The sequence below is a fragment of the Artemia sp. Qi Xiang Cuo genome, chromosome 6 (assembly GCF_049724085.1).
Source record: "Artemia sp. Qi Xiang Cuo chromosome 6, ASM4972408v1, whole genome shotgun sequence".
NCBI classification, from domain to species: Eukaryota; Metazoa; Arthropoda; class Branchiopoda; order Anostraca; family Artemiidae; genus Artemia; species Artemia sp. Qi Xiang Cuo.
In genome coordinates this window covers 56,074,049-56,100,595 of record NC_142799.1, presented here as the reverse complement: position 1 = coordinate 56,100,595, position 26,547 = coordinate 56,074,049, and the positions used below count along the sequence as shown (strand labels likewise).

The window sequence follows — 26,547 nt, the reverse complement described above, 5'->3', positions numbered from 1 at the left end:
CCTTGCTCATATGTCGCTAACCCGAACTATTTGATGCCCTGTCAAACCTACTGTAGCAAGTTCTAATCGTTCCAAGAAAAGTTTTGACAAGAATTAAACAAGAAAAGTTCGTCCATTCATTTTTAGTTAACTAAATTCAACATCATTGCTTAATAAAACATTGAAAGTGAGGAATCAAATGGAGTGAGGCTGTCTTGATAAAACAAACCTCAAGTATTACCACACAGATACAGTTGTCGGCTCCTTAAGATAACGTATGCAGTGACGTCATTAAAGATTCCAGTCTAGATATTTAACCTAGGACATTGGCAGATACACGTACAATAGAACAGTATTGAAAGCAAAGCCGGCGGTACATTTTTCGAATATAATCCTTTTTTGGCAAATTATATTATAAGTCTGTTGTTGTTGATGTTTAAATTTAGAAGATGACACAATTAATTAACAACCCGAGTTATGTTGTGGATGAATCATTAAATGGATTTGTGATGTCAAACCCTGGACTTCGCTTAGTTGAGCATCAGCGAATAGTATTACTGGAAACGGTGAGAATTTTTTATTTTTTGCTATTATTTCACATCGTGCATTTTAGAGGATGGGTAGGTCGAAACTCGGCTACTCAAGCATTGATATCGGTAAAATTCTACTTTAGCTACTTTTGGCGGTAAATATTTACCAAATCATATTATTGAGTTACAACTAAAGTGAATATACCACTCGATGCCTTTTTTATGCTCTTTACGAATATAATAATCATTTTTGTCGGAAATGAATTTTGCCCCCGCCCTTATATATATCAATTCAGGGTATATATTTGCACATTAGGGGGGGGGGGGTGAGGGCAAATTTTTTTCTGATGTAAATGGGAGGTAAGTTTAAACTTTACACCCACCCCCCTAATGTGCAAATATATACCCTGAATTGGTATATATAAGGGTGAGGTAAAATTCATTTCCGACAAAAATTATTATTATATTTGGAAAGAGCATAAAAAAGGCATCGATTGGTATATTCATTTTATTCGTAAGTCAATAATATGATTTGGTAAAAATCACAGTTTATATAATTATCTAATTATATAAACTGTGGTAAAAATTTACCATGAACTTTAGCCCCCACCCCTATATATACCAATTCAGGGTATATATTTGCACATTAGGGGGGTGGGGGTAATTTTATTTCTGATGTAAATGAGAGGTAAGTTTAAACTTTCCCCCCATCCCCCTAATGTGCAAATATATTCCCTGAATTGGTATATATAGGGGTGGGGGCTAAAATTCATTTCCGACAAAAATGATTATTATATTCGTAAAGAGCATAAAAAGGCATCGAGTGGTATATTCACTTTAGTCGTAACTCAATAATATGATTTGGTAAATATTTACCCTGTTGGCTATCTTGGAAAGGGGCTAGGTTAGGAAAATAAAACTTTTAGGGATTCGGAGGGGTGCGCGTGCCCCCTAGATTATGCAAAATAACTTTCTAGGGGGTTGTTTTCGTCAAAAGTGCCTTTTTTGGCATTTCATTGAAGAAATAAAACAACGACAAATTTGCAGCCCCCCCCCCAATTTTGTAAACTGACAGCACTGTAGACAGGTATAGGGAAAACTGAGAAAAGCTTGAGATTTTGGGACAGGTAGATACACTCAAACTAGCCTAATTTGGGTAGGGAGGGGAATATTTGTCAAAGCTCTGAATTAAGGGAAGCTACAGAAAATTTAAAAACCTTAGAGAATAAGAATTAGGCGTTTATTGTCAAATGCCACAGTACCGAAGAATTTATCTGTTCGTTTTACGGACTAGAATGTCCGTTTTACATAATAACAAAGTTATTGTGTTATTATATTCAGAAAATTTCTATCGACTGGATTTTCAGAGTTAGATAACACTTTAGAACAGTGGTTCCCAACTGATTTTGGGCCATGCCACCCCTTTAGGAAATTCCAAAATCCTGATGCCCCCCTCGTAATATTTAAATTTTGGCTATTTAAGGTTTTACGTGTAAAAAGTCCGTAAACTTGGCATCTCTCAGCGGCTCATCCTCTAGGTAAATTTTACACTAATTATAAATATTATTTTAATATAACGCATTTTATACAATGTACGACGACGTTGCAATGCTATTATCTTTTTATGCCCTTTAAACGCATATGAATTTGCCGTTATTTGTATGGAAAATGCTTTTTTTTTCTAAATTAAGACTCTAAAGCCGTGAATCCCATTGTGGGGCACATGCTCCACTGGTGGGGCATGATAATATTTTTGTGGGTCATGGGCAGGACGTGCACCCTTTGTCTGACTTTACTTTAGACACTTAGAGCCTTTGTTAAAAAAACAAAGATATTTCATGTAAATGGCGTCATATTCAAATGCATTTAAAGAAAACAGAACATGATAGAGTTGCAATGACATTATACATCGAATAAAAGGGGTGTGGGTGTAACTGAACCCATGTAATCAAGCTTCCGTGCAACTCAACCCCATTTAACTGAGTCCTCATGCAACTGAACCCCCGTTTAACTGAACCCTTTCGCAACTGACTCACGTTTAACTGGGCCCTGTGCAACTCAGCCCACGAGCAACTCAATCCAATTTAACTGAGCCCTCTTTTGACCGAGTACAACTCAATCCCATTTAACTAAACCCTCGGTTAACTGGGCTCCAGTTTAAAGCAACTCTCTTTTGACTTAATCCTTATGTAACTCACCCATATTTAAACTAAGCCTTATTTTACTGTACTCAACCCAAGGCCTAAAAATAAGTTTGAACTAGTACTGATTAGAAGCTCAAAGTATGCTTTTCACTTCGTTCGGAGTTATAAACATATATTACCGCTTTGGGCAAGGTAAACTAATTTGTGCAAAACACGAAGAACCAGCAGCGGCAGCAGAGCCGATTGCAACTAATTTCTGTCACTGGCAGCCAATGAAAAGGCTTCTCTTAGAGGATGCTCCTTGCGTGCATCTCTTGCGTGCTGGGCAAAGTTAATGATTACTCTATTCAAGTAGGACTTTACACAGTTTCCATTTAAATGACCTGGTTTTGATTTCTTTTCCTGTAATTGCTCAAATATTATGATTAATTTTTTTTAATTTGTGATTGGGGAGGGTCCTTGAACTTGGGCCTCATCTCTAAGATTAGAAATAGCCTTCACTCTGGCTGGAGTTAACTTTTAATAGGATGTTGTCTCTAGTCTAGGAATACACAAAAGTCAGAAAGAATTTGAAGAAAAACTGAGAGGTATTGGAAGAATCCAAAGCTTTACAGGCTCAAAAATTTCTACTGAAAAACAAATTCTAAAATAATATTGTGACGGTAGCGATTATTATACTTGTAAGCAGACTTGAATAGTGAACCAATCGTCTTTTTATTTGAAAATTCCGGGTGAAGTATGCAATCTTGCATAAAATCAGTCACCAGGTAATGCTCACCTTTTTGGGTGGGGGAAATAGAATGCTAATTCCGAGAATCTCCGAAGGCTATCCATTTGAGTGCCCCTACGGTTCCACTGACCGGCTAGTGCTTGGGAGAAAGAGAAAGAAGATACGTTTTTGTATCAAGCACTTCGTTTCGTAATTAATTTTATCGTTGAAATAACATTTTATTTATGCCCACTACAGAACAAAAGAAAGGTAGCGGAGTAAATAATCAACAAAAAAGAGAACACCGCAAAAAAAGGCGCGCCACCGCCGGCAGAGGCGGTGGCGTTCGGTTGACTTTGAATTAGTTTTGCGGTAATTCTTTATTGCGTCAATCGCAAAGTCGGAGCTTTTCTCGTGTGGTAAAGTATTTCAATTTTCCTGATTAGGAATCAAGCAGGGCTTGCACTATCCCCGAATTTTTGGGGATTTCTCGGAAAATCTATGTGTAACCCCGAAAAAAAATTCGGATCCCCCAATCCTCGAAAATCATCCAATCACGGCACCACCCCTAGTGATTTATCACTAGTGACTATCCCTGCCAAATATTACTTTGTATACCATAATTCTTTACTACTTTCTTGTTCGTTAATTTTCGTCACTTGTGTTACTTCGCATATAAACCAGACAAATGCAATTGCAATATACACGGTTCTTCATATGTTGACAAAATATCGTCTTTAAGAAATTGAATAAAAAAAAACAAACATTTTTTTTAAACTGAAAATAACGAGCGACATTAAAACTTAAAACGAACAGCAATTATTCTTTATATAAAGGGGCTGTCCCCTTCTCAACGTCTTGCTCTTTATGCTAAAGTGTTTTATTGTTTTAAAAAGTAGAGTGGTGAAAAAGAATCAAACTTTAGCGTAAAAAGCGAGGTGTTGAGGAGGGGACACTCCCTTTCATATACGGAGTAATTGCTGTTCGTTTAAAGTTTTAATGTTGCTCCTTACTTTCAGTTAAAAAACTTGTTTTTTATTTAATTTCTGAACGTTTTTCAATTTTGTCTCACCATGCATGAAGAATTAAAACACAATTTGTATATTTATTTTGGCAGATTTATTCCGGATATAAAGGGTCACCCCTTCCTCAATACCTTGTTCTTTACGCTAAAGCTGCTACTACCTTTAAGAAAGCTTCCTATTCTAATTAAACGGCCCCTGTGTTTCAATTTTAGTAAACAGTCAAACTTTAGCGTAAAGAACAAGATATTGAGAAGGGGACAACCCTTTATATACGGCATAATTTCTGTTAAATTTTCAAATATTGCCGGCAAATCTGGTTTACCCTCTATTAAATATACCCCTCCCCCTCACGGAAAACTCCTCCATGGAAATTTCATGCAACGTAAAGTGCGCTCCCCGTCAAAGTCCCTCTAGACAGTTCCTTCCTCGCTGAGAATCCCCCTCTCTGTAAAATTGCTTGTAGACGATTCACGCTGAAACATTCTCTTTAGTAGTTTTTCATTGGAATAAGACTTTAATCTCTGATCGGTTTGTCGATCACTCCAGAAATGCCCCCTTCCGTGGAAATTATTTCCTAGAAAACAAAACGCACGGAAAAAAGCCCGGGTATAATTCCCTCGGAACATCTCCATATAAAAATTTTGGCAAAGAGAACGTTAGACAATTTAAAGTAATTTCGTATAGTAATTCTTTCAGAACCCCCCAGTGTAACATTTCCCCTGCAATATTCACTCTTCAGAAATTTCCTTCTCAAAGGAAGATTCTCCCCTTAGAAATACACCCCAAGACCATCCCCCCCCAAAAAAAGAAAAAGAAAATGGCTGTATTCTTCCCAATAACAAATGCTATATGTAAACAATGGGCAAAGTTCACAACTTGCAGCTCTTTCCCCGGGGACTGTGGCGGATCATTTTATATCTAGACACAGTGATTAGACTTTTCGATTATGCTGAACAAAATGGTTATCTAAAAAATTTAATACAGTGACTTTGGGAAACATATGAGCGTGGGAGGGGGCCTAGGTACCCTCCACTTTTTGGTCACTTAAAAATGGCACTAGAACTTTTGATTTCCGTTCGAATGAGCCCTTTCGCGATGTTTTAGGACCATTGGGTCGATACGATCACCCCTGGGAAGAAAAAAACAAAAAAACAAATAAAAACGCATCCGTGATCTTTCTTGTGGCAGAAAAAAAAATACAAAATTCCACATTTTTCTATATAGGAGCTTTAAATCTCTACTATAATGTTATCTGATACACTGAATGCGATTATGTGATTTTCATTAAGATTCTATGACTTTTTGGGGTCGTTCTCCCCCTTTTTCGAAAATTAGGCAAATATTTTCACGCTCGTAACTTTTGATGGGTAACACTAAACTTGATGAACTTTTTTATATTTGAAATATGCATAAAAATCCGATTCTTTTAATGTGTATTTTTTATATATTGGTATCAAAGTTGATATCCGTTTTTAAGAGTTTCGCTTACTATTGAGTTGGGTCGCTCCTTACTTACAGTTCGTTACCACAAACTGTTTGATGAGATTAAACCATTTCAAATGCAGTTTCCCAATTGGTATAAGATTCTTACATCATTCGTAGTCAAGAATTTTATTTTTAAGTCGAATGGAATGCATACACTATACAGGTTCAGCTGGATTTGAAATTGATAGTCAACAGATTTTTCTGACAGCAAAATCGTAAGTTTGTAGAATTTTGTTTTCTCTTGCTATTTTTAGATACATTTTCTTAGTGTTTAATACACAATTATTGAGCGCCTGACAGATTAAAGAAAATACAATCTACTTTCTGAAATATTCTCACTCCCCCCCCCCCAAAGAAAAAACTTCTATTGAGGGAAAATTTAGCTATAGACCATGCACAAGGTTGGAGAATTGAAGACTGAAACGGAAATGACCCCAAAAATATGACTTATAAAGACATTGTATGTTATTGCCTACAGGGGGGGATAGGGGACTAACATTTTAAAATGATAATACTTCAATTTTTTTAATTGAAAGCAGGGATGCCAAAAAGCTAGTTATTTTTTTCATTTAAAGTGGAGACGGAAGAAAATGATATGAAATTCCCTGGGAAACCTTAGAAATATTTTGATAGACCTAGGGCCCCCCATTGGGATTTGTTCATTGTCTTGGGTTTTTTTGGATTTCTCATAGGCTACTGGCCTATTTTAAGTCATGAATAGGGCCGAATCTGTTGTAATTTCAAGCTGGGATTTGAGAAAGACTGATCAAAACTTAATGTTTCCGGTCAACATTGATCACGCCGGCGGTGCGCCGACATCTCACGGGTGGTGGTGCGAAAAAATCATCGGTGGCATGCCGGCGGCGCGCCGCCACTGCTATTTTTGGCCCCGCTGCCGCCGGTCTTCTCTTATCGGCGCGGTGCTGGGGTCTATTTCTCGCGCTATCTGTACCGTTAAATGCTACAAATTCTGTCTAAGAGCTATTAACACGGAGACCAATATTTTTGTAAAGGTTAACCAGCAGCTCAAAATTTTCTTTTTAAAGCGACAACGAGAACTTAGTAGAAGGAGGTCATCCGCATACAATATGAAACTCAAATCTACACCATCAAGGAAGTAGCTACCATGGATATGCTTAGTAGTGTTGTAAATTGCCGCATTAAATAAAACCGGGCTAATTGATGATCCTTACCTGACTCCTTTCTTGAGGTGTATTTCTTCTGTATGAGTAGGTACAGATCTTCCTTCACGTTCCATTATACCGGTACAAACACAAATAACGCTATTATTATACCAAAAATGCAGGACCTTAACTATGCTAGGATCAACCCCATTCTCTAGAATAGTGAGAAGAAACTGTGGGTGCAAAACTAAATCAAATGCTGCAGCTATATCAACACTGCACATATAGAGAGTTGTCGGTGACTCGCCTGAAAATCTTTTTTATTAATATATGCGCCGTTGCACAACCATGACGAGCCTTAAAACCAAGCTGCTTAAAACTCGCAACACAAGACCGGACTAGATGCGACAGCAGATTTCTTTTGAAAACCTTACCAAGAACCGAAGAAACTGTTATGGGGCGAAACGAGGAACATATACTTCTGTCACTCCTTTTTTTTTGTGTATTAGTTGTTTTTCCAAAACAGAAATTCTGTGGGACCATACCAGTGTTCAGACACATAAAAAAAAACAATGCAATCAACTCAAAAGGAAGCTTTGAACCTAACTTAAGGTGCTCACTTTTAATTTTATCAAGTCCCATTGCTTTTCCTTTTTTCAAATTCACAACAACAGCTATAACTTGACCAGCACTAACATTGATTGAACTACGGTGATTAGGGAAAACCTGGTGAGGCTTGAAGTCTTTTATCATATTCTACATTCAAGGTTAGATTCATGGATTCATACACACTCGGGTTGTGATTTTTCCACTCCTCACTGGATATTTTCACATCCCCATTAGTACTTCGTTTCCGTGACTTAACAGTCGCCACAGCTTTTTGGGTGAATCTGACAGTTTTTGATAACGTTTCCACATTTTGCTCTTGCAGCTCATTAACTATTTGACTATATTGCTTTTTAGACTCGCGAAATAGCCGGAACAGCGTCCCGGATCTAGATCGACCTTGCGAATTCCATTCCCGATAGCACTGTTTGGCACGATTTTTTGCTGCTTTTACTTGTGGGTTTGACCATCCCGGCTTTCGCGTCCCAAGACGAATTCTCGAAACAGGTACAGCGTAATTCTGTGCTACTTTCTTACTATGAATTAATCCCTCAGTAAGACTATTAAGCCCCGTTAGGTCTGCACAACAACCATGTTCAAGTATCTGAAACGGGATCTTAATTTTTGAAAGCACATAATTTAGAACCGTTCTATATAGCACAGGATCAGCTTTACCCCAATCATCATGACTGTACCATTGCGACTCTCTAGCCTGTTTGGGGGAAGCCCTACTTATTCGAAGACTAAGGCCAAGATGGTCACTATAAACGCAATCACTATCAACTTTACTCAGTCTATCACTGGCCGTAAAGTTGCAGAAAAAAATGACCTATATCAGAAGTTACACCAGAGGTATTATGGATGAAGGTAAAACTATTATCTTTTGGTACATGTCGCATGCCTGTAGGCAAACAGGTAAGTAATGTAGTGAACCGCGTATCGTCATCTGGTGAGCAATTGAAATCACCACAGATTACCGCTCTTTCATTGTACAGCCGAGCTAGTAGTCGGCCAAGGCGAGAGCAGGCGTCGTTAAACTTCATTTCTGAAGCCTGTTTTCTATAGTTCGTGGGTAAGTAAACAGTCACAATGTTGGTTATCGGAGCTGCTTCAACCTTAACTACTAAGAAGTAATCACATGATTCAATAAGGGAGGCATTTAGCTGTCGACTAATTACGAGTCCAAGTCCGCCCAAAAGTTCACCAGCTGAGCTCTTTCGAATAACTGCATGGAAAAAATATTGTTTGTCTTGTCTGCGTTCAAACCTCTTATTCTCTTCTGTAAGCAAATGTTCCTGGAAGCATAACACGTCATTATCATGGGTTCTGTTTAACAGGAACTGTAGCTTATGGGAAGCATTTCTATATATATTTATTGAGTAAATGGAAACAACACTCATTGAGCTTTAGTTTTGGCCGCATCTTGGATAACTCTACACTTTAAGCTGAATGACGGGTGCCTCCCCTCGCAGTGCACGTATTTCACATTTCTAGAGATGCATGGTGTATCCTTTGATGCGGTAAATCCTTCGCTGCATATGGGAAATTTCACTGCTTCGGTACAATCTTTTGCAAGGTGGTTTAGTGACTGACATCGAAAACAACATTTCGGGGGGCTGACAAATGACTAAGATTCACTAACAAATAACCGACTATGAGCCCATTTTTCAACCCTTCATCCATGGACCTCTGATCAGTAAAACTGATTTTGAATGCTGGGCTTTTTCCGATTTGGTTTACATTGGAAATTGCGGGGTTGGCTGCTTTGAGATCGGAATCGGTCATGGATAACGACAAATTTCTGGCAACTACTAGGTAGTTCTTTTTGCGCACTGAGACTGCTACTTCGGGCTTTCCAGCTTTAATATTATTCACCAATGACTGAGAATTGAATGCATTACGAGACAATATAACTAAAGAATCTTATTACGTCACTACTCTGGCTATTTACCCGGCACCGGTTAAATCAGCGAGGAATTTCTTTTGACCGACCGCAGATTCCATATATTCTTTAGGGGGCTTTTTAATCACTATAGATACAGGGTTTGCCTCACGAAGAGTAGGCCATTCTTTACTGTCAAACAGATGCCCAGCCCTGTCAATACATGAGTTCAACTTTTCGCAGCATTCGGTCACTTTACACGCCAAAGATGTGTAATAATCAAACGGGATAGTAGGCACCTCTTTCGAGTCCAGGATTGTGAATTTAACATTGACATTACCTCGTGACTCCACAGTTTTCAAAGCTTCACATATATCGTCCATCAGTCCCAGGAGCTATTGCGGCGCGTCCTTCCTTCATTGCGTCATCTTTCACATTCTCAAGCAAAAACTTGTGCGCTTGCGTAATCGAATTTTTGTTGTAGAATTTCACTGCCTTAGATATAATCGTCTCTTTAATATTTTTCGCCTTCACAATACTTCGCTGAGCAAAATTCAGAATCGTGTAATAACAGTACTTCAGTTTACCCGCCGTCCTAGCCGAGTGGTTAGCGCTCCGGGCTTGAAATCCTGAAGTTAGGGGTTCTTCGAGTTCTGGTGACGCTGGTTATTTGTTTTAGAACGGGGGTCAATGGTGTGACCCTGTAAGCCCAGCCAAAGTCGACCCAGCTCTAAATGGGTACCTGGAGAAATCAGGGGAAAACACGGGAAGCCTCGTATGATTTGCCCCCAACCACGCATTGCACTCCCGGCAGAAGACATTAAATCAGAAGATCGCTACCTGTGCAACGCAGACCTTTGGTCAGCATGCGAAAAAGTTTTAAGTTTTTTTTTAAGTTCAGCCGCTCCCGCACTCATTGCATCTCATCAGTTTTGTTCGGCACTGAAAATGCTCAACACTGACTGAAAAGACAATAAGCGAGGGAAGCGTAGGGTCCTGCTATCTATCCCTCGCAGTTTAAGGGAGACACACTCCCGGCAGGTACCACGACGCTAGCTACAGATTACCTCCCCTCTTCTGCTCGCTTATTAGTAAAATTTGCGAAAATTAATAACTAATAAATCAAAATAATTTGATAATTATTACCATAGGATTATTGTTCACTTGTCGGAATCCTGAGTAATAATTTTATTCAGGTCTGTAATCCTTTGCCAGATATTGCGAAATCTAACAAGCTTCGCAGGGATTAAAATTCACTGAAAAAGCTTCCTGGTTTGATAGTTAATAATATCCAATTCTAAACAGATGTTTTCACGTTGAACTTAGAATCAATACTCAGAAATAAGAATGAATAGCTTTTATCATTAACGAATCAGCTTAATATTCGCACGAATTTTTTTTCACTTGGCAGTTCAATTCAAAACATTTTTTTTTTGCTTTCCACTTGCAAAGGTGACTGGGTAGGGAAGTATTCAAGAGAGGGATTTAAAACACCAGTGCGAGGGATTTCTCTTTGATTCGGCTTTTTTGCTTATATTCGAGTCGGGAGGGGTGCTGTAATTAATTTTCCCCTGGGTGCCATCAACCCTAGGAACGGTTCTGTCCAGACATTAGGGAGTGGGGGCCGGGAAGTAATTATACTGGAAGGGACTCTGAAAATAAATGAGGATCCTAAAAGTGTTGCTATTTATTTTAACCGTAGATACAATTATAGGAATTTTTCAGATTGGTCATTGGCTAGAAGTTTTAGACACTTATTGATTATCAAACGATTCGTGGTAACGAAATGTAAGTAAGGGGTGACTTGGCTCAATAGTAAAAGAAGCTATAAAAACCGAATCTTGATAACAATACATACATTAAAAAAAATGTTTTTTTATGCTGATTCCCGATTTATAAAGTTTAATGTTATCCGTCAAAGACAACACCCTGAGAAAATCTGCGTGATTTTCGAAAGGGGGGGTTACTTACGTTTTATAGCGACCACACTTTTGTTCTTGATCAGAATAATACCGGGTTCTCTGTCTGCATTTGGAGATTATTAGCTTAGTCTCAATGAGATAAACTACTATGAAGGTATATTTTAATTAAATATTTAATATATAGAGTTGTTTTTAAGGTTAGGTATTTAATATAATGCGTTCTGGGTGGCCTGCTTTCCATAATTGTCTGCTGTAGTTTCCATAACTTTGTTAATAAAGTATTATATTTTCACTATATTTTGCTATTTCATAAGGATTAACCCAACTTCACTTCTTAGGTGTGGTCGCTATAACACGGTAAGTACCGAAGGGGGAAATACCCCAAAAATTCAATGAATCTTAGTGGAAATGGCACCATCAGGTTCAGCGTATGAGAGGACCCTACTGTAGAGGTTTCAAGCTCCCATCTGCAAAAATGTGGATTTTGTTCGCGAGAAGAAAGATCACAGATGCGTGTTTATTTGTTGGCCCCCCCCCCCAAGGATGGTTGTATTTGTGTCGAACCAATGGTCCTAGAACATCGAAAGGGGGCTCAAACGAATGGAAATTAAAAGTTTTACTGCCTTTTACCCCCCTGTTCCGTTGCCACATTTTACCCATAAGTCACCCGATCAAAATTTTGATACAACTTTTTTGTTCAGCATAGTCGAAAGATCCAATACATATTCCTCTGGGAACAACATCACTCCCCTCCCCCAGAGCATCTTGGGAAAGGGCTGTCAGGTATGAAATTTGCCAATTTTTTGCCTATAGTATTTGGGATTGGGATAAATACAGACATTTTTCCAGAGGTATTTTTCTCATGAGATTTTTTGTGTGGGAAGGGAGGCTTCAGGGGATGAACTTTCCAGGGAAAATTTTACACGGGGATTTTACAAGAATTCCTATTCGAGATTATCTTTATTCTATCACTTTCTTTTTGGTGGCTCAATTCTATATGTGGACATGTTTCTTGAGAAAATTTCAGCAGAGTTGGATTTGACTGGGATACTTTTTTTTATGGGAAGGGGGATTTTCCGCAGGAAAAATTCTCCATTGGAGAATCTTCCGCGGGAGAAACTTTCCATATGGGGAATTTCTAGAAGAGTTTCAATGGAGTGGGATTTTTGGCTGGATTCGAAAAATAATAAGAAATTAAATAAGAAACAGTCATTTTCAAATGAAAGTAGGCTAAAGAGAATTTTCCAGGCGAAACCGTCCGCAGAAATTTTTCCGGGGAAAATTTTCAGAGAGGATGGAATTTTTTCGAGGAGAGGAGGCATTTTACACGAGAGGAACTTTGCAGAGGGGAAGTTTTGGTTGGGGATGCCAACCAAGTATCTGGTATACTTGTATTGTATACCAGACAAATACATTAATGTGATTAATGCTATGCACGAGAATAGGATTGCTGTGGTTAAGGTAGGTAGTGCGGTTAGTAGCTGGTTTCGTATTAGATTAGGAGTTAAGCAGGCTTGTTTTCTATCCCCATTTATATGGATCATTTAGATGGGCTTTGTCTTAAGCAGCAGAAAAAAGGCAATGGGAGAACACGGAATCCAGTGTGGAAGTAAAGCTCTCCTGAAAATAGATTATGCTGATGATTCGAGAATCCTAGATGAACGTCTGAGCAAAATGAACAGACTTTTAAAAGTTTTGCGAGTTTGAGGTAATAGAATAGGTTTGAAAATGGATTTTGAGAAGACTAAGTCTATAAGGCTAGGAATAAACCAAGATGAAAAGGTGACAAAAAGATCGATCAAGTGAACAGCTTCACTTACCCACTGGTAGTATTGTTAGTAAAGACAATGGGTGCAGTGAAGATGTCAAAAGTAGAATAGCTATGGTCCAGGGCGTTTATTCGCAGTTGGATAAGGTTCAAAGAATAAGAAGATAAGTGTGTGAGCCAGTATTATAATATTGGGAGCTATGGTGATGACAGTGGTTGAGCATGGTTCTGAAGCGTGGGCGCTCTGAAAAACGGACGAAGATTTGCTAGATGTTTTCCCGAAAAATTGCCTATAGATTGTCTTGGGCACCCGAGTGACGTTCCGCATTTCAAACTGTATGCTGTCCGAAAAATGTAGTTCAATCCTGCTTTCTAGGGCTATAGTGAGGAAAAGGTCAAGATGGCTAGGGCACGTTCTACAGAGGAAGAATGACAGATTGTCCTTTTTGGCCAACCGTCAATGGCAGTAGTTACCTATTAGGCACTTTCAGGGTTACATGTAAACTGCTTCTGGATTTGCGTACACATATAGCAATTTCTATGCTATTTGCGTACGGCCATAGGACCATGCTATTTGCGTACGCTATTTGGGGTTATTGACTTGCAGATCTGGTTTGGTGGGTATAATCTGGTTTGGTGGGTATAGTCTGGTTTGGTGGATATAGTCTGGTTTAGTTTTTCAAAGAGAGTGAGTATTTGACATTTTTGCAAAAAGGGATTCGCAAATTGGACACCATGAACAATATTAATTAATGTTTTGAATAATAGGAGTGTGAATGATGCTTTACCTTTCTGATGTGGTCTTTATAATACACAAGTGATGTTTGATAAGTATTGTCAATTTAAAATGGGATCTAACATTTCCTTCGGCCCCCCATTTCTGAGGCTAGGGTGGGGAGGGGTCAATTTTGGAGGGAAAATCAAAATTACTCAGAATCGAAATTAAAGCCTGGAATGCCTCAAGGGGACGGCTCAAAGACCCTTCGTTCCCCCATTTCTGAGGGGCCGGAGAGGTGGGGGGGTCAATTTTGGAGGGAAAATCAAAAATACTCAGAATCGAAAATAAATGAGATCTGTCTCAAGGGGAAGGCTTAGAGGCCAGTCGTTCCCCCATTTCTGAGGGCAGGGAAGGAGGGGGGGGTTCAATTTTGGAGGGAAAACAAAAAATACTCAGAATCGAAAATAAACGATATCTGCCTCAAGGGGAAGACTCAGAAGCCCTTCGTTCCCCAATTTCTGAGGGCAGGGGAGGGGGAGGGGGAGTCAATTTAAGAGAGAAAACCAAACATACTTATACTTGAAAATAAACGGGCTCGGTCTCATGGGTAAAGCTCAGATAGCCTTCGTTCCTCCATTTCTGAGGACAGAGGAGGGGGAGGAGGTCAATTTTGGAGGTGGCTGTTTGGGGATTTTCAAACCTAGGTTTTTAGATTTTCGTGTGTGTTTGACTCCTGGGGTTTATTATTTGAGAAGTTAACTTTAGTATTTTGTGGTTTTACGTGCCTGAAATCATGAATTAGAATAGTTAATTTGCTGTTTGGGTTTTCAGACCTAGTTTTTTAGATTTTCTTGGGTGTTAGGTTCCTGGGATTTATTATTTGAGAAGTTAACTTTAGTATTTCGTATTTAACGTGCCTGAAATCATGAATTAGAATATTTAATTGGCTGTTTGGGGATTTTCAGACCTAGGTTTGTTAGGTTTTCGTGTGTGTTTGACTCCTGGGGTTTATTGTTTGAGAAGTTAACTTTAGTATTTTGTGGTTTTACGTGCCTGAAATCATAAATTAGAATATTTAATTAGCTGTTTAGGGTATTCAGACCAAGGTTGTTTAGATTTTCGTGGATGTTTGACTCCTGGGATTTTTTAATCAAAAAATAACTTTTGGTGTTGTTTGGTGTTGTGTGCCAAAAGTACTGAGCAGTAATTGGTCTCTTTAAGGTTTTGGTAAACACGTTTTTTATATTTCCATTTATGGCTGTGTACTGGGATGGGTGTTTTTAGCTTCTGATTGGATTGTTTCGTAAGTGATAAGCGTGACATAATGATATAAAATATTTAGTTAATTGTTTGGGTTCCCAGACCTAGTTTTGTAGATTTTCGTGCGTGTTTGGTTCCCGGGGTTTATTATTTGAGAAGCTAACTTTAGTATTTCGTATTTGATGTACCTGAAATCATGAATTAGAATATTTAATTGGCTGTTTGGGGATTTTCAGACCTAGGTTTTTTAGGTTTTCGTGTGTGTTTGACTCCTGGGGTTTATTGTTTGAGAAGTTAACTTTAGTATTTTGTGGTTTTACGTGCCTAAAATCATAAATTAGAATATTTAATTAGCTGTTTAGGGTTTTCAGACATAGGTTTTTTAGATTTTCGTGGATGTTTGACTCCTGGGGTTTATTATTTGAGAAGTTAACTTTAGTATTTTGTGGTTTTAGGTGCCTGAAATCATGAATTAGAATAGTTAATTACCTGTTTGAGTTTTCAGACCTACGTTTTTTAGATTTTCGTGCGTGTTTTTGGTTCCCGGGGTTTATTATTTGAGAAGTTAACTTTAGTATTTCGTGATTTGACGTGCCTGAAATCATGAATTAGAATAGTTAATTACCTGTTTGGGTTTTCATACCTACGTTTTTTAGATTTTCGTGCGTGTTTGGTTACCTGGGCTTGTTATTTGAGAAGTTAACTTTAGTATTTCGTATTTGATGTGCCTGAAATCATGATTTAGAATATTTAATTCGCTGTTTGGGGATGTTTCAGACCTGTTATTGAGGTTTTCGTGTGTGTTTGACACCTGGGGTTTATTATTTGAGAAGTTAACTTCAGTATTTTGTGGTTTTACGTGCCTGAAATCACTAATTAGAATACTTAATTAGCTGTTTAGGGTTATCAGACCTAGGTTTTTTAGATTTTCGTGGATGTTTGACTCCTGGGGTTTATTATTTGAGAAGTTAACTTTAGTATTTTGTTGTTTTACGTGCCTGAAGTAATGAATTAGAATAGTTAATTACCTGTTTAAGGTTTTCAGACATACGGTTTTTAGATTTTCATGCGTGTTTGGTTCCCGGGATTTATTATTTGAGAAGCTAACTTTAGTATTTTGTGATTTTACGTGCCTGAAATCATGAATTAGAATAGTTAATTAGCTGTTTGGGTTTTGAGAACTACGTATTTTAAATTGTTATGGATGTTTAGGTACTTTGGTTTGTTATTTGAGCTTTAATTTGTGGTATTTCATATGAAATTTGAATAAAATAATGTTTTTGAGTAGTTAGTTATTATATATGGGATGTTACAAACCTTGGATTTCTGTTTTATAGCACGTGTTTGAAACTTGGGGTTTATTACTTGAGTAGTTAACTTTCGTATTTTGTGGTTTTACGTGGCTGAAATCATGAATTAGAATATTTAATCAGCTGTTAAGGGTTTTCAGACCTAGGTTTTTTAGATTTTCGTGGTTGTTTGACTCCTGGGGTTTTATTATTTGAGAAATTAACTTTAGTATTTTGTGGTTTTACGTGCCTGAAATCATGAATTAGAATAGTTAATTACCTGTTTAGGGTTTTCAAAACTAGGTTTCTTAGATTTTTGTGTGTGTTTGACTCCTGGTGTTTATTATTTGAGAAGTTAACTTTAGTATTGCATGGTTTGACGTGCCTGAAATCATAAATTAGAATAGTTAATTAGCTGTTTGAGTTTTCAGACCTAGTTTTTTAGATTTTCGTGGATGTTTGACTCCCGGGGTTTATTATTTGAGAAGTTAACTTTAGTTTGTAACAAATACTTTCTTGAAGTAACCTCTTGGATACATATTGTAGAATTTTCATTAAAGAAACCGTGAAAAATATTAAGCGAGGAGCGATTTCTTCCTGGGATCCACCCGCTGGATAAACAAAAAGACATTTCGTTCAATATATAATAAAACGATTCTCAGTAAATAACTCACTTTTTACTGTTTCCCCATCTTGGAGGCATAATGTGGAGAAGTATAACGGGAAATTATGGAACAATTCTCAGTAAGTAACAACAAAATTCTTTTAGTCACCTCTTGAATAAACAACGTAGATACTTCATTCAAAAAATTATGAAAATGCTTGTAAGTAAGTAGCAAATTCTTTCTTGAATTCACCTGCTGGATAAACAAAGAGACATTTCGTTCAAGAAATTATGAAAAAATCGCAAGTAAGTAACAAACTCTTTATTGTTTTCACCTCTTGGATATACAATGCGGATATTTCATTCAATAAATTATGAAAAAATTGTAAGCAAGTAACAAACTTTCCTGAAGTCACATCTTGGATACACAATGTAGAAACTTCATTTAAGAAACTATGAAAAAATTGTAAATAAGTAAGTAACAAATTCTTTCTTGAAGTCACCATTTGGATCCACAATGCAGAAATTTCATTAAAGAAATTATTAAAAAATTGTAAGTAAGTATTAAATTCTTTCTTGAATTCACCTGATGGATAAACAAAAAGACATTTCGTTCAAGAAATTGTGACAAAATTCTAGGTAAGTAACAAACTCTTTCTTGAAGTTACCTCTTGGATACAGAATGCAGAAATTTCATTTAAGAAATTATGAAATAATTGTAAGCAAGTAACAAACTCTTTCCTGAAGTTACCTCTTGGATACATAATGCAGAAACTTTATTGAAAAAATTATGAGAAAAAATTGTAAGTAAGTAAGTAAGTGACAAATTCTTTCTTGAAGTCACTTCTTGGATACAAAATAAAGAAAATTCATTAAAGAAACTATGAAAAAATTGTAAGTAAGTAGCAAATTCTTTCTTGATCTGACCTGATGGACAAAAGAATAGTCAGTTTGTTTAATAAGGAATGTAAAAATTTTAAGTAAATAACACCTTTCGCCGCCTTCATGACTTATGTACACGGCGTATAAATGTCGGACAAGACATTATGGAACCATTCTCAGTAAGTAACAACATAATTCTCGAAGCCATCTTGCGGATGCACAATATAAACATTACAATCAAAAAATTCTTATCATACGGTTAAGTAAGTAACACAGTCTTTCTCGATTCAATCTCTTGGATATACAATACAGATACTTCATTCAATAAATTATGAAAAAATCGCAAGTAAGTAACAAACTCTTTATTGTTTTAACCTCTTGGATATACAATGCGGATATTTCATTCAATAAATTATGAAAAAATTGTAAGCAAGTAACAAACTCTTTCCTGAAGTCACCTCTTGGATACACAATGCAGAAACTTCATTTAAGAAACTATGAAAAAATTTTAAATAACTAAGTAACAAACTATTTCTTGAAGTCACCTCTTGGATACACAATGCAGAAATTTCATTAAAGAAATTATGAAAAAATTGTAAGTAAGTAGCAAATGGTGTTGTCTAAAAAAAACCAGTCCGGTTGAAAACGTGGAGTTTTCGTACTGCTCACTTTTTTGCAATGTGTAGGAACCAGTGGGGAATCCCCGCTCGTTTGCAAAGGTACCAAGGAAAAGCAAGCAAATTGCATGTAGTTTCAAAACGTGTTTAATCACGTGTAGAGGTCCCATAGAATGAAATTTCTGTATTTTGCATGCAAACGGCGAATTCAAGAATGAGTTTGTGACTTCAGGAAAGAGTTTGTTACTTGCTTACAATTTTTTCATAATTTCTTAAATGAAATTTCTGCATTGTGTATCCAAGAGGTAACTTCAAGAAATAATTTGTTACTTACTGAGAATTTGTCATAAATTTTTGAACGAAATGTCTTTTTGTTTATCCAGCAGGTGAATTCAAGAAAGAATTTGCTACTTACTTACAATTTTTTCATAATTTCTTTAAAGAAATATCTGCATTGTGTATGCAAGAGGTGACTTCAAGAAAGAATTTGTTACTTACTTATTTACAATTTTTTCATAGTTTCACAAATGAAGTTTCTGCATTGTATATCCAAGATGTGACTTCAGGAAAGAGTTTCTTACTTGCTTACAATTTTTTCATAATTTATTGAATGAAATATCTGCATTGTATATCCAAGAGGTGAAAACAATAAAGACTTTGTTACTTACTTGCGATTTTTTCATAATTTGTCGAATGAAGTATCTGTACCGTATATCCAAGAGGTGAAATCAATAAAGAGTTTGTTATTTACTTACAAATATTTTCATAATTTCTTGACTGAAATTTCCGTATTGTGTATCCAAGAGTTTACTTCAAGAAAGAAATTGTTACTTACTGAGAATTTTTTCATAATTTCTTGAATTAAATTTCTACATCGTGTATCTAAGTCGTGAAAACAATAAAAAGTTTGTTACTTACTTAGAATTTTGCCATAATTTCTTGAACGAAATGTCTTTTTGTTTATCCAGCAGGTCAGATAAAGAAAGAATTTGCTACCTACTTACAATTTTTTTCAGAGTTTCTATAATGATTTTTCTTCATTTGTTAACGAAGAAGTGACTTCATGTAAGAGTTTGTTAGTTACTGACTTACGTACAATTTTTTTCATAACTTTTTCAATATAGTTTCTGAATTGTTTATAAAAGCAGTAACATACAAAAAGATTTTTCTATTTCATTACAATTTTTTCATAATATAATACATGAAATATACGCATTGTGTATCAATGATGTATTTGCAAAAAAGAGTTTGTTACTTACTGAGAATTTTTTCTTAAATTCTTAATCGAAATGTCTTTTTGTTTATTCAGCAGGTAAGTTTAAGAAAGAATATACTATTTACATACATTTTTTTCATAATTTCTTTAATGAAATTTCTGCATTGTGTATTCTTAGAGGTGACTTCAAGAAAGAATTTGTTACTTACTTATTTACAATTTTTTCATAGTTTCTCATATGAAGTTTCTGCATTGTATATCTAAGATGTCACTTCAGGAAAGAGTTTATCACTTGCTTACAATTTTTTCATAATTTATTGAATGAAATATCTGCATTGTATATCCAAGAGGTGAAAACAATAAGGAGTTTGTTACTTACTTGCGATTTTTTCATAATTTCTTGAACGAAATGTGTTTTCGTTTATCCAGCGGGTGAATTCAAGAAAGAATTTGCTACTTACTTACAAATATTTTCATAATTTCTTTAATGAATTTTCTGTTTTGTGTATCCAAGAGTTGACTTCGAGAAAGAAATTATTAATTACTGAGAATTTTTTCATAATTCCTTGAATTACATTTCTACATCGTGTATCTAATTCTTGAAAACAATAGAGAGTTTGTTACTTACTTAGAATTTTGTCATAATTTCTTGAACGAAATGTCTTTGTTTATCCAGCAGGTATATTCAAGAAAGAATTTGCTACTTACTTACAATTTTTTCATAATTTCTTTAATGGAATTTCTGTATTGTGTATCCAAGAGGTGACTTCAAGAAAGAATCTGTTACATACTAAAGTTAACTTCTCAAATAATGAACCCAAGGAGTCAACCATCCATGAACATCGAAAAAACAAGGTCTGAAAACTCAAACAGCTAATTAACTATTCTAATTTATGATTTCAGGCACATCAAACCATAATATACCACGGTTAACTTCTCAAATAATAATCCACAGGAGTCAAACAAATACGACAATCTCAGAAACCTAGGTTTGAAAACCCTAAACAGGTAATTAACTATTCTAATTCATGATTTCAGGCACGTAAAACCACAAAATACTAAAGTTAACTTCTCAAATAATAAAACCCCAGGAGTCAAACATCCACGAAATTTCTAAAAACCTAGGTCTGAAAACCCTAAACAGCTAATTAAATATTCTAATTTATGATTTCATGCAAGTAAAACCACAAAATAATAAAGTTAACTTCTCAAATAATAAACTCCATGTGTCAAACACACACGAAAACCTAGAAAAACTAGGTTTGAAAATCCCCAAACTGCAAATTAACTATTCTAAATCATTATTTCAGGCAAATCAAATACGAAATACCAAAGTTAACTTCTCAAATAATAAACCCCAGGACCCAAACACCCATAAAAATCTAAAAAACATAGGTTTGAAAACCTAAACAGCTAATTAAGTATTCTAATTCATGATTTCAGGCACGTCAAATCACGAAATACTAAAGTTAACTTCTCAAATAATAAACCCTGGGAACGAAAAACCCACGAAAATCTAAAAAACCTAGGTCTGAAAACCCTAAACAGCCAAGTAACTATTCTAATTCATGGTTTCAGGCACGTAAAACCATAAAATACTAAAGTTAACTTCTCAAATAATAAACCCAGGAGTCAAACATCCACGAAAATCTAAAAAACCTAGGTCTGAAAACCCTAAACAGCTAATTAAATATTCTAATTTATGATTTCAGGCACGTAAAACCACAAAATACTAAAGTTAACTTCTCAAATAATAACCCCAGGAGTCAAACACACACGAAAACCTAAAAAACCTAGGTCTGAAAATCCCCAAACAGCCAATTAAATATTCTAATTCATGATTTCAGGCACGTTAAATACGAAATACTAAAGTTAAATTCTCAAATAATAAATCCCCGGAACCTAACTCCCACGAAAATCTAAAAAACTAGGTCTGAAAACCCAAACAGCTAATTAACTATTCTAATTCATGATTTCAGGCACGTAAAACCACAAAATACTAAAGTTAACTTCTCAAATAATAAACCCCATTAGTCAAACACACACGAAAATCTAAAAAACCTAGGTTTGAAAATCTCCAAACAGCCAATTCCAAAATTGACCTCCGCCCCCCTCCCTGCCCGCAGAAATGGAGGAATGAAGGACCTCTGAGCTTTGCCCATGAGACAGATCCCGTTTATTTTCGATTCTGAGTATTTTTGGTTTTCCCTCAGACATTTACTACCCCTCCCCTGCCCTCAGAAATGTGGGAACGAAGGGCCTCTGAGCCTTCCCCTTGAGGCAGATCTCGTTTATTTTCGATTCTGAGTATTTTTGGTTTTCCCTCCAAAATTAACCCCACCCCTCCCCTGCCCGCAGAAAAGGGGGCACGAAGGGCCGCTGAGCCTTCCCCGTGAGGCAGCTTCCCGTTTATTTTAGTTTCTTAGTATTTTTTGTTTTACCGCCAAAATTAACCCCCTCCCTCTCCTGCCCCTCATAAATGGAGGAACGAATGACCTCTGAGCCTTGCCCATGAGACAGATCCCGTTTATTTTCGTTTATGAGTATTTTGGTTTTCCCGCCAAAATTGACTCCCTCCCCCATCCCTGCCCGCAGAAATGGTGGAACGAAGGACCTCTGAGCTTTGCCCATGAGACAGATCCCGTTTATTTTCGAGTCTGAGTATTTTTGGTTTTCTCTCTGAAATTTACTCACAACCCCCCTCCCCTGCCCAAAGAAATGTTGTAAGGAAGGGTCTCTGAGCCATCCCCTTTAGGCTGATCTCGTTTATTTTTCTATGCTGAGTATTTTTTGGTTTACCTCAAAAATTGACCTCCCCCCTCCCCAGCCCTCAGACAGGGGGGTCTGCAGGATCGCTGAGTCTTCCCCGTGAGGCAGATCACGCTTTATTTTTGATTCTGAGTACATTTGATTTTCCCTCCAAAATTGACCCCTCCCCTCCCTGCCCTCAGAAATGGGGGAACGAAGGAACGTTAGATCCTATTTTAAATTGACAATACTTATCAAACGTCACTTGTGTATTATTCAGACCACATCGGAAAGGTAAAGCATCATTCACACTCCTATTATTCAAAACTTTAATTAATATCTTTCATAGTGTCCAATTTGCGAATCTTTTTTTATAAAAATGTCAAATACTCACTCTCTTTGAAAAACTAAACCAGACTATATCCACCAAACCAGACTATACCCACCAAACCAGATTATACCCACCAAACCAGATCTGCAAGTCAATAACCCCAAATAGCGTACGCAAATAGCATGGTCCTATGGCCGTACGCAAATAGCATAGAAATTGCTATATGTGTACGCAAATCCAGAAGCAGTTTACATGTAACCCTGAAAGTGCCTAATAGGTAACTACTAATGGCTAAACGAAAAGCAGGTCATCCTTGGTTTGGGTGGGAGGATATCGCAAGGAAAGATTAAAGGGAGGGCGGGGAAAGATTAAAGGGAGGACTTCCTGGGAGGGCGTAAAGAGGGAGGCTTTGAATAGATGAGGATAGAGAAGGAGCGTGCGTAGCTGTCTTGACCTCAGGTGGCTTGGAGCTATGGTCAGTTGTTTGTAGTTAGTAGTAGTTGTAGAATGTGATAAAAGCAGCCTTCCATAGAGCTGAAACATGCCCCCAACAAGTAAGCATCTCTGTGAGCTGCTGCTGCAGCCCCGTCAAGCCTTTGTTGTCGACACTAAAATTAGACATTGCTACGTCAGGAGAAAGGAAAAAGGGTTAACGCCCTCATTAGTAAAAGGCATCTCTTCCAAGGAAAATTTAGCGTTTTTCAACCTTGTATTTTTGAAATACAATTTTCTTTTACATGCTGTCCTTTTTGGATTATTTAAATCATTTCCAATTAAAATATAGTTGAAGCTTGATCGAAAATAATTGCAACTGAATCGTAGTCATTTGACAAGGAATTATGATGTGAACAGGGTTAGGTGCTGAATTTACAATCCTAAATTATATTGACAGATTTTATAAAGTTTTTCTTAAATCTCTTTTAAAGATGTAAGTTTGCATTAAAAGAGGAAATATCCTAATACTTAAGGATTATGTCCCCTGTGAAAGTTTTGGTATGATGATTATCTAGTCAACTAGGCAGACCAGGATTTACCAATAGGCCTACTAGGCCCGGGCCTAGAGGCGCATAATGCCCGGGGAGGGGATAATACATTGAGTTTTAATCGTCAAAGTGCCAGGTGCACTCCGCTGCCGCGCTGCGTGTTTTCAGAAAAATGATTATAAGGTAACATAAGAATTCTGTGGCCACTTATAAGCTCTCAGATGTCTCTCAAGTACGGCAGTTGAGAGTTTGGTATCACCTCTTTCTTTTATTACTTTTAGCTCATCAGTTGCGTTTTGTTCAGTGCCTCCACTATCCCCGATTTTTAGGGTATTTTCCCGAAAATTTCGCAAAAGGGAGTGGCAAAAACGCTTGGGCTTAGAAGCATCAACCCTTTAAATCTGGCTCTGCTCCTAGGGCTCTAGTTTACCAACTGAAGCCGAAAATTTATTATCACTCCGTAGTTGACGTTCACTTCTATCCATCAACTAGATTATATTTTTGAAATTTGGTGCACAGGGTATAAAAAAACGACGAAAATTGGTTGAAAACGGTTGAAAAACGGACAGTAATCCTATAGAGTTTTGGTAAGTTAGATTTTTTTTTAAGAAAAAGTCTAAGTAATATAATAATACTGGCTCGGTAAATGGCTAGATCTGAGACTTGTTACTGCGACGATTTAAGAACTTTGTCGTTTTAGTGCAAATTACAGTAGAAGACTTGTCGCAAAACCGCTTGTTCTAGAGGGAACATTACCTTAGAGCAGAATTACTGCAGATTTTCGCACATTTATGTCATTATCTTTTTTTTAACCTGTCTAGATGAGGAACATAAATAATAATTTATTTATGATGGGAGGGGGGGGGGCAAACTTAAAAAAATTACTGATATAGAAACCATGGAAACTATTCACAAAAACAACAAAATGGAAATTCAAATGACAAAGCATTAAGGCGCTCATGCATGTCAGGATGGACCAGATCAGGCTTAAAAAAATAAGCTGAGGACCAAAACCATTAAAATACAACTCGAACATGGTCTCAGATAATAAATCAAATGATTTCAAATAATGCTCTTATCCACAGGAGCAATTCCAGCGAGACAAAGTGGCAATCATTGTTGGCGGTGGTGCTGGTCATGAGCCATTTGGACCAGGTTTTGTTGGACGTGGGATGGCTGCTGCTTCAGTTCTCGGCGGGGTCTTTTCATCCCCACCAGCAGGACCAATCTTAGCCGCCATAAGAGCTGTTGGACGTGACAACCCAGGTAAGAATTTTTAAAGACATAATAAAAAACATCATAAAAAGAAGAGCAGGTTTTCTTGCTATTTTTTGTAGCACTACCAATGTGAATGGTACGACATTATTCTTGGCAAAATACTTTCTGGTGTATAAGACTGTCGAAATTGTTCTCGTTACAGTTTTAAATGACCGTTTGCGAACTTCTTTTGTTGGGAGACTGGATGAGGCCTGTTAATATTTATCCTGCTTACAAGTACCCAGGTGAAAGTAATCACTATGAACGAGGTTTTGACGAGTCACTCTCCTTGTATGTGTTTTAACAGGGATCATATGGGCAATACTTAAGGGGGGCGTTTGAGTAGTAATCAATGTTATACTTTACGTACGCCCCTAGGAATCTCTATGCTATTTGCGTACGCCTCTACACCTTTTCAAAGAGATTCAGAACTCCCTCAAATGGTATTATGCTTCTGGTCCATCTTAAGCTAGTTGGGTTATTGACTAACCAAGGCCAACCATACAGGTTTCTGGTGGGTATAGTCGGGTTTGGTGGGTATAGTCTGGTTTGGTGGGTATACTCTGGTTCGGTGGGTATAGTCTGATTTTGCTTGCGTGTATAGGACCATGTTCTGTTCTTGCGTTATGAGATTGGTCCCTTTTTTGAAAGGGTGTGTTCCGGATTTCCCGTACTAGTTGCGAATTGCAATATGACCTAGTTTTTTTCGGCGTAATATATGAATTCCCAGACATTGTGATGGCCGTTAAAGGACATAACATGTTTATTTCGTAAAGCTAAAGGACATAGTACGTTGATTGAGTGAATATGAATTACCATGTTATTTGATTGCGTGTATAGGAATTCCCATGTTATTTGCTTGCGTGTATAGGAATTCCCATGTTATTTGCTTGCGTGTATAGGAATTCCCGTGTTATTTGCTTGCAGCTATAGGACCATGTTATTTGCTTGCGTGTATAGGAATTCCCATGTTATTTGCTTCTGTGTATAGGAATTCCCATGTTATTTGCTTGCAGCTATAGGACCTTGTTATTTGCTTGCGTGTATAGGAATTCCCATGTTATTTGCTTGCGTGTATAGGAATTCCCATGCTCTTTGCTTGCGTATGTAGGAATTCCCCTGTTATTTGGTTGCATCTATAAAACCATGTTATGGGCTTGCGTGTATAAGAATTCACATGTTATTTGCTTGACTTAAAAACGAAATTTTTGTTTTAAATAATTAGTTCTTGTATATTTTTAATTAGATTTACGGGGTTTGAGAGACTCAGTTGCCTGATTGTGTGTGTTTTTTCTTCACTTATTGCCCATTAAAAATGAAATATTTGTGTTAAATAAGTAGTTTTTGTATCTTTTAAAACAGCTTTAAGGGGTTTGAGAGACTCAGTTGCCTGATTCCGTATGGTTTTTCTTTACTTAGGGCCTATTAAAAAAGAAATTTTTGTGTTAAATAAGAAGTTTTTGTATCT

The 26,547-nt window shown here is 36.8% G+C and overlaps 1 protein-coding gene across 1 annotated transcript; it reads left to right on the top strand.

Moving 5' to 3' along the window:
- The first annotated feature begins 326 nt into the window (after positions 1 to 326).
- LOC148951408 (triokinase/FMN cyclase-like) lies at positions 327 to 25,298 on the top strand. The gene is made up of 3 exons (XM_089091091.1): positions 327 to 545; positions 24,908 to 25,088; positions 25,243 to 25,298. The coding sequence occupies exons 1-3, from the start codon at positions 429 to 431 to the stop codon at positions 25,296 to 25,298; spliced, it is 354 nt and encodes a 117-aa protein (XP_088947217.1). The 5' UTR covers positions 327 to 428.
- The last annotated feature ends 1,249 nt before the right edge of the window (positions 25,299 to 26,547 follow it).